Raw genomic sequence first — 9,514 nt, forward strand, 5'->3', positions numbered from 1 at the left:
ACATTTCTCTTGTATGAATACAGTTTGAATCAGTTAGTTCAGAAATATTTGTAGTGGAATGTGATGGGTTTACTCGTGTTTGTGTCACACATAAATAATTATTACATCTTTTTTGTTGTTGTTTTGTTTAGATTATTTGTGACTGTTTTAGCTTGACTGAACTAAGTAGGTATGAAACAACAACAGAGAGTGGAGTTAGCAGTGGGGACAGTGGAAGCAGAGGATGAAGGGGGAGAACAAATGGCTGCTGTGAAGGATTTAGTGCTGTACTGGGAGCTCTGGACTGTTTGAAGATCAAACCACACACACATTCAATCTCACACACTTATCCTAACGGTCCCACTGTGTGGGATAGAAAACTGTGCAGTATATTTCTCCCTCTCTATGTTTATAAACTGTAACCTATATCACAGTGACAGAGACCAGACCTCTGTAAACCAGCACAGTCCTATACCCAGTTATACTGCACACACACACAAAATACACCCTGCTTTTATCTCTTCATCCAATCACCAGGCCACAAGTTAGACCAGAGGTTGCAACGGAGGTTAAAAAGTGCCATATACTGTACACACACACAAAAACACCCAAACCGCAGCTGCTTCATGTCTCAATTACTTCCGACAAGTCCCTCTGGGCTCACAGCCAGCTCGACTTCGACTAAAACATTGTCACTCATTGTGTATATATGCATCTTCTGCATCAATACCTGTAGACAAACACTAAAATGTTCATTCCTGTGTAAATGTCAGCTACAGATAATACTTGCATTTGTTTCTGCTCTTATTCAAGAGTTTATTTGTTAATTATCTCCATCTGCCTGGTTCTGATAATGGATAATTTTGTTTTATTTTCATCAACCAGCTGCAACAAGTGACCTATGGAGACAGCAACTGGTCACTAAGACTACTGATCTGAAAAGAGAGACATGTTTTATAGGCTAAGACTGATCCTATAGAGAATAGTAGCAAAAAGGTGTAATTTGCTTTTTACTCTTTTCATTAACAGTATAATTGTAATTTCTTATCATATATATTATTATCATATTATATATCATATATTATATCATATATTATTAGCTTGTCATCCTGCCTCCAACTAACATCATACACACCATTTTGTTTAGAGTCCTAAAGCCTTACACTGTCTTGTGATCACTCTTTTTGAAAAGCAATCCCATTCATAGAACAGCACCCTCATCATTGCTTTTATGCTCTTTAGAGTCAATGGCTGCAACATTTTACTGAGCCTTACCTGCAAACATACAGTGGAACAAAAGAGATCAGGCCTGCTTTGATCATTTCAGTGTCATAGCAGGCCCTTCAAACAAGATTTTGTCCACTTTTTTATCAAGAAAGGGTGGCACCAGAGGAATGCACCTGTTCACATCAAACTTTAAAAGACCTGGACATACTAGCTCCAGCTCCTGCAAATGATGTTACTGCTTGGTCTCCTCCATTTTGCAAAGTTCAAAACTATGGGAAATCTCCTGCTCCTTAAGTGTCCTCTCATAATTAGGTTCAGTTTCCACAAGCGTTAAGTGGTGCATCTCCACTTCCAACTCCAAACGATGGAGCTGAGAAACAGATTATGCAGTAGCTGGCTGCCCAACTGCCGATAAAAAGGAACTGGACTGGCAGGAGGCAAAAGACCATTATCAGTCGGCACAGCAAAAAAACTTTAGCTTTCTTTTTGGGAACAGGGATTAAAAAGTTAACAGCAATAGACAACAAATTCTCCTTTGTGCAGCTGTCAAGAACTTCCAGATTCAGGTGAGTCATAGTCATCCAACATAAACTCCATCACCATCCAAGGGAGCGAGGCACAAACAAAAGAGGAGAAAAATAAGTACAATTGGGACTCTTGTAGTGTCAGAATAATCCGAATTGTGATTTCTGCCTTCTTAAATAGGATGAATTCAGAAAGTCTATGATTATTTTCTACAAAATGTCCAGCCATTAATGGCAAAATATGATACACTAACAAAATGAAAGTCCTTTTTTGTGCAGGTGGGCAAAAATTGTGCACATTGTTTATGACGACCATTACAATCTTCAGATTAATGTTTCGATCAAAGGTTTCTTTTATTCTAGCACCAAGCCAAAAAATGAACATTTCTATCATTTAGTATATATTGTAAGGTTTAATGTTAGGTGAGCCATGATGCTTTCCTAACTCTAAACAAGTAGTTATAATACTGATTAGACAGATTTAATGCCTAAACTAACCTAACAGCAATGTGAATGTGAAGTTCAGAGCCAAACAAAATAGCAATAAGGACAGAAACTAGACAAACTCTCCTCCTGATATAAACTTTAAAAAAATGAACATACTATCTATCTGTTTAATTTGCATTATGGTATTCAGTTGTAATTTTTAGTTGTAAGTTATATTGATTAGTTAGAAAATTTATAGTCAGAAAGTCTCATAAGGCGTCAGCTCATAAAATGTGCAAGCCTCTAAAATGTAGATTTTTGCAACTCTGTAGGAAACATAGTAATAACATTTCAGAGTTTATATTACAAAACTGTAATGCTTTGCACTGTGGTTAAACAAAATGCAGGTATTTAACATCTTGGCCTGAGATTGGGTTTTTCATGATCTGTGCAATTCAAAATCTAGATAATACACATTTTCTTCACACACATTTTCTTCAGACAACAATACCCACTGTGAAACCTAGTACATTTACTGCAGATGTATGCATTTGTACATATTATTTTGCATGTGTGCTCACATTCCAGAGACAAATCCAGTCCAGCTCCCTCACACTTTCAGGACAAGACTTCCAGGTCATTAACCTCCACTGTGACAAAATATAAATCTCATTCTAGAAAATCACTTCTGTCTTACCCCGGATGTTCCTGTCACTGAATATCAAAGGACTGCAGTCGTTTTGAAATATAATATGATATTTCCACTCCCATCAACATGTTCATAATTCTCTCTTATTGCACAGTTTGTCTGCCATATCCTTTTGCCCTGCCTTTCTCCACTCCTTGCTGTGTCTTTGCACTCTCTGCAACCTCTGTTTTGGTTATTTTGCTTTGATATTTCTGTGATATTTTATTATTTTTTTATTTTTAGGCCGCTTGAACTGAGGTGAAAAGCAAGTTGTGCATATGTGGGTGTGTTGGGGGAGTATAGTTGTGATAAGGGACAGGGAACTGGAGCACTTAGACATAGATGAATGATGTTTTTCTCACTCTTAAGCTTCACTCTGGAGTTTCAGTCCTCTTCTGGATTTTACAGCTACCAAGCAATTAGTCACTGTCTTTGGTTTAATTTTTTCTTTTCTTGTTTTTCATTTCATTTTATGACTCACAAAAAAATACATCTGGAATGTTTTTCTAGTGTTTCTGTGTTTTTCTTCTCTCTGTGATTCCTTTCTCTAACATTAATCAGTTGTTCCACATGTGACTGGATTGTCTTTAAGAGGCTTTTCCTTTTACAGTAAACATTTATAACTTTTTGGGGAAAAGTAGGCAAAAAAAAAAAAGTTTCTTAAAAGTAACTTTTGACTTAGTTAACCCCTACCCCCCAACACACAAAATAGAGCTTGAGGTTCTATCTGACATTTAACAGATCCTTGTAGTCGTATCAATCATTGTTCACTGGAGAGAACCGCTGATAATTTGATAGCTCTAAATGACATATTTTCCTTAATAAAGACTCTATATTATACAAGTTCAAATGCAAATATCTCATTTGTTTTATAAAATGTAAAATGTCTGCAGCCAATTGGATTCTTGTCCTTGGAGACATATATCTGAGAAACTGAGAAGTTATGCTGCAAGATGGAGCTCATGTTTTTTTGACATTATGCTTATCTAGCAGTATCTCTCTGTCTTTTATGTTGATTCTTTGGCAAATGCTGAGTCAGAACTCAGTGTAAAAGGGGGAAAACAAATCAAAGTTCACCTTTAGAGGTTGGATGGTAATGCTGTTCAAACACAGGACTCTTAGACAAGATGTTCATGTCCTGATTACAACTGCTATTTTTAATTGTTGCCCAGTAATTCTGGTGATTTGGTTAGGTTTAGGAAAAGCTCTGACCTCACACTCAGAAAATGAAGCACCTAATTGTACCTTTACGAGAACAACGGATTGTCACTGGGATTGTACCCTTAAGAGGCTGCTCTTATACTCTTGACAGTGGATATCAGTTTGTACCTTATAGTGTTAAATTATGGAACAAGATAGCCCCCAGAAATACAATACAGCAGTATCTTTGAGGGTATCACGTGGTTACAACTGGTACTTTATTCTATGAGTGCGCAGAAAATTAACATTAGTGGACAGAAAATGCCAAACGCTGGATGCAAGCTTGCTTATTTGGTTTAGCAAATCCTCCTCTTGTTGCAGAGCATTTTCCAATGCCCTGTGGATGAAAGCTGAAAAGTAGATGGAAGTTAAATGTCTTTGTCCCAGCCCTGACCTGTGGTCTTTTGTGGGAAGTATTTATGAGCAGTGTCTTACCTGCGGCAGATTGCAGTCAGAGTACCTTCAGTTTGGAGAATTGGGGAAATTTGGTAAACATTGCAAACATCCACTAAGAACATGGTCAAGATTATAGTAAACTTTTCAACATCTTAATGTACTCAAACCCCAAAATATTCCTAGAAGTTTGTGTCAAAACTATATCTTTATACTACATGGTTTTTGGATGAGGCAAGTAATTGCTTTGTTGCTGTTATGCTATCTGAAGAAGGCCCTTTTTGCTACACAGTTGACATTATGCAGACCCTGTCAGCCCAATGTGATGCTTTTCAAAATTCCACAATAAAAAACAGTTCAAATCACAAAATTTTTTTGAGATTTCAGTTGTTTGTGAGTCGCTATTAACTCAACTCCCCTTTCAGCCCCCTTCCTGCTTCTCCAAACTGTGGGTGTACAGACCGATGTCTGTTGCAGGCCTTTTTACACAGTTCATTTTAAGCTGGACTGGTACACCTGTTGCATAATGTGCTCTGTATGAAAATACTGCGGCAGAATCCCCCCATTTTGCTCCAGTTGAAGATGATAAACCTATGAGCAGGCAATGGAGGTAGTTACATAAGTCTAATGATCTGCTTTTGTGAAGGGCAACTGTATTGCAGAAAACATCACGTTAACTAACACTACCATGTATGTGCCGATTCCACAATGTTCAGTAGCACCACAGGCACTACACTGTCACTTTTCTCAGTAACTAAACACAATTCTCCAAGGCCATCCACTACTGTTTAACATGTTCAGATACACTGAACATGCAACAGAGGTGTTTCTGTGCATATGTGTGTATTTGCTCATGAGAGAGGGAAATGATAATGTCTGTGGGCATCAGGTGTCCTTCTCTTTGGCCCTCCAAACAACATCTGGAATCCTTCCCTTCATGGTGACATCACACAACCAGCTTGACCTTTGGCCCCGAACCGGCTAATTAGCAGCATGTCGCTCTATGATTGCAAGGGTCCCCTCTTTTTTCTTCACTCCCCCTCTCCACCTGTTGCCTCATGTCACTCTAAGTGTGACCAAAGCGCTGAGAGGGGAAAAAAATGGTCTGAAAAAATTTCCTATTTTATGTTCCAAAGGAAAGGCTGTTACAAAAAAATACCTACTTACCACAGAGGGTTACAAACACTCAAACATGCAGCTCACTTAATAGGTTCTGGCTTTCTTCATGTCAACCACATGAGAATAAAGCTATTCTGTAAACGAAAGATAGTTATGCTTGTGTTACATCATGTTTTATAGCCACACAAGGGAGAGGAAAAAGAGCTGCTTAAGTCTTTTTCATGAGCTATTTTAGTTCAGCTCCCTCTCCCTCACTGTTTCTCTCTGGTGGATCCATGTATCTCAGAGGTGATCATCAATCTAACAGACTCTATTATTACTTTTCCACTAAGTGCTTTGATTTTCCGCCCACCCAGAAGATTAAGCCCCCTTCTTGCCCTCCTTTTTCTTTCTCCATTCCCTCACCTATCTATGCCCTGCTTTGTCTTGCACTGTCTTACTCATTTTCTTGTGTTATCACTCCTTTGAATTACTTGAAAAATGTCTTGCGCTCTCCAACTTGAAGTTCCTCAATTCTTTGGAAGACTTTTTCACATGGAGACGCATAGCTTGACCAAAAACATAATCTTTAATGGTGTGTTTCTAACAAATGAATTAGATAATGCCTGTTTGGATGGACTGTGACACCGGAAGAAAAAGGTCAAAAGGTCAGCTCTTTTGAGACACACCTCTTATCCTCACAATCATCAGCTGTGCAGTCAAAATGTGCTGCATACAAACACTTACACACATTCACATACCTCACAGAAATCATCCTACAACTCAGATGTAGAGTTTTACACACCATATTTCAGTTTAACCAAAAACAGAAATTACAAAAATGGAAGTGAACAAGAAGCAATTTCTCTACTCCAGAGGATTTCCTCCTTAATGCAACTCCAGAGCTCCTGTTGTTTGGACTTGGCCCTGAGCGGGCTGGTGCATAGAGCATCGGTGTGGAATGATGTGGAAGGCCAAACAGGGGATTGTGGGTGCTGAGTATCCATTACATCAGAGGGGACCAAGGCGCCAGTTTGCCATTTGAGAAGTGACACCCCCTGTCCTTGCACTTTACTCTGTTAACTGGCAAGATGTGCTGAAAGTTATGTGGACACCATGAGCGGAAGAGGCTAAGTACTGATACCAAGATAGTATGATAGGCCAATACTGATATATTTTACTTGGACTTTGTTATACTTTACTTGCAATTGTAAAAATGTGTATTTTCTACAACATTTTACATTCACAATGCATAAAGCCCTCTTTAGCAATATACATTAATGCAGATATTTTGCAAATAGTTTACAACAGTAGGCATCTTTAAGCCTTTCAATACTAAAATTATTGACATTTTTTGGTTTATTTATATACCTTTTAGCATATACCTTACAAAAGAAAAAAATTACTGATTGGCTTTTTGTTTGCACTCTAGGATGCAGGCTTGCATATTTGTTGGGTGTCAATATTAACAAAAGTTAAAAAACAAAAACTTTATTAGAACCTGCTCAATTTTGATGGCATTCATGCTGATTGGAACCTCAGGGGTCCAACTTTTAATCAGTTTTAACTCTAATTATGACGCTATTATTTTCCTACCAACTTTAACCAAGTTTTTTTTCTTTCTGGAAACTTTAGGGAGGAAATTTTATGTAATAAATGCACTTATTTTATAAGATAAATTGAATATTTGTTCGGGTTAAACTTTGGTTAAAATAAACCAGCATTTTGTGAGTCATCCAGTGTCCCTTGGGGCCCTGAAAACTTTAGGGAACCAAGTCAGATCAGTCCAGCACCACTGTCTCCTCCCAACACAAGGAAACGCCCTCCTTGCTCATGGAGATAAAAAGTCTGTTCCATTCTAGTCTATTCACCCTCACTGAGTTTTTTCTTTCATGAACCAGGAGTGTGTTTGCACACTCTGTCCTTTTCTGTCCAGTCTGTACTTCCCGCTCCCATGTTTTGATTCTGCTCCAGCCCAAGACGCTTCACCATGTCCACTGGGTCTCTCAGCGACGTCGACGACGAGCTCCTGGACGGCATCCTCAAGTTTGGATCCTCCGGTAGAGACTCCAACGAGAGCACAGAGGAAAGCTCCAACTGCGAGGGCACGTGCGCGAACGAGGAGCGTAGAGATGCACCTGGTAAGAAGAGGAAGACGGCGTCCCGGAAAACTGCGTCCAAGGGAGTGGCGCAGCAGGAGGGCAAGCAGGTGCAAAGGAACGCAGCGAACGCGCGGGAAAGAGCCAGGATGCGCGTACTCTCCAAAGCCTTCTCCCGGCTGAAGACGTCCTTACCCTGGGTACCACCAGACACCAAACTCTCCAAACTGGACACACTACGCCTGGCGTCCAGCTACATAGCGCATCTCCGCCAGATATTGGCTAATGACAAATACGAAAATGGATTTATCCACCCCGTAAACCTGGTGAGCACAGCTGAAAGTAAAATTTTGAAGCAGATGTTGGCTGTAGATGTTTGCGTATGGGAGGGATTTGGATTCATGTATGACAAATATTAGTATGGCAAATTACAATATAGTTTTGCAATGCAAGTTTTATTGAACTTGTTTAACATGGAGGCAACTTTTCATGCTGACCTGGAATCACCTCCAGGCCTCAGATGCTGAGGATGAGTGTTGTCAGGCAGGTGCATAAAGAAGAAAAATTGACTATTTTTAAGGGAGCAAATTTGGAATCAATACAGACAGAGATACAAAGCTCTGCCTCATATCTTTGAGTAAATATTCGAAATTTGCTGTGACACTAAATCAATAGGCCTCAAATTAAGAGAATAAATCAATATTGTGATCGGGCAGCAATAATGTAACACACACAAGGCAAATATTTTAAATACTTTAAGTAGTAGGGTATAGCCTACTGAATCCGTCACTACTGAGGCAATTAAATAAATAAATAAATAAATAATAATAATAATAAAATTGAGATTTTATGAGCGTTGCAATTAGAATATTCGCGCTTAGACGATTAATAATGATGCAATAATGTGTGGCTATTTAGCTTTAAAAGTAAGTAAATAAATAAATAAAAATAGTGCCTGTATATTACTACTTTTGTTTAATCGGTGTGGAAAAATCAATATACACATTTCTGAAGAGAATTTATATTTTATTTTCTATTTTATTGACTTTGTGTTGAGATCTAATTAACTGTTTTCCTCTGCAGACGTGGCCTTTCATGGTCGCTGGGAAACCCGAGAACGATTTGAAGGAGATGCTGAACGCAACGCGGTTGTGCGGAACAACGGCGTCCTGATGTAGAAGGGGACACTTTTGTTTGTATATAATTTTTAATGGATTTTACAAGAAAAATATCATCTTGACTGAAATGCAAGTCTCATCTTCGGAGACTGTGAGTGGGAATAATGGAGAGAAGTGCATCCTCTCCTTCGTTCCCGTAATGGAAAAATATATAGGCTCTCTATATATTTTCTTTTCTTATTTTTTTTTAACTTAAATACTCTTTTCGATCTGTTGTCTTTGCCGGTTCAAAGATAATCTTTATACTTTAAACAGCTTTTTATGAAAGGCTATAGCTATATAGTCTAGTTGAATTTCAATCAGGCCTGTTTTAACGACTGCATCATGATGGATGGATATGCACGTGAATGTTTCATCTGTCCACTGTCTCAAATTGCTGTACAGATTGCGTGTTTATAAATTGCATCACTTTTATACCGTGTGCACTGAGTGCTTGTGTTTCTTTTTTATTATGTAGCCTATATTTTCCTGTGTGGGCCAGGGCTTTGACCTGTTAACCCTTCTTATCGGTCCTCTCCTTAAGAAAAGCAGAACCTGAGCACCGACAAAGCGTGGGCGCAGATAAGTCCCTATCTGTTGTTTCTGAAAGATAACAGTGGACGTGGTTACCGTTACATAAATAAACGATTTACTTCAATGGATTAGGATGGAGTTGGTGCTCTTGTAGTTTAAACAAGTCAAATTGAGTTTGATAATGTAATT

At 38.6% G+C, this 9,514-nt stretch overlaps 1 protein-coding gene across 1 annotated transcript; it reads left to right on the plus strand.

Moving 5' to 3' along the window:
* The first annotated feature begins 7,057 nt into the window (after positions 1–7,057).
* tcf21 (transcription factor 21) lies at positions 7,058–9,205 on the plus strand. The gene is made up of 2 exons (XM_041976168.1): positions 7,058–7,960; positions 8,718–9,205. The coding sequence occupies exons 1-2, from the start codon at positions 7,526–7,528 to the stop codon at positions 8,805–8,807; spliced, it is 525 nt and encodes a 174-aa protein (XP_041832102.1). The 5' UTR covers positions 7,058–7,525; the 3' UTR covers positions 8,808–9,205.
* The last annotated feature ends 309 nt before the right edge of the window (positions 9,206–9,514 follow it).

The sequence above is a fragment of the Melanotaenia boesemani genome, chromosome 22 (genome assembly GCF_017639745.1).
Source record: "Melanotaenia boesemani isolate fMelBoe1 chromosome 22, fMelBoe1.pri, whole genome shotgun sequence".
Taxonomy (NCBI): domain Eukaryota; kingdom Metazoa; phylum Chordata; class Actinopteri; order Atheriniformes; family Melanotaeniidae; genus Melanotaenia; species Melanotaenia boesemani.

Coding starts and splice junctions, on each gene's coding strand:
- tcf21 (XM_041976168.1), top strand. CDS start 7,526: ATGTCCACTGGGTCTCTCAGCGACGTCGACGACGAGCTCCTGGACGGC. Junction 7,961..8,717: donor TTATCCACCCCGTAAACCTG/GTGAGCACAGCT, acceptor TTTCCTCTGCAG/ACGTGGCCTTTCATGGTCGC.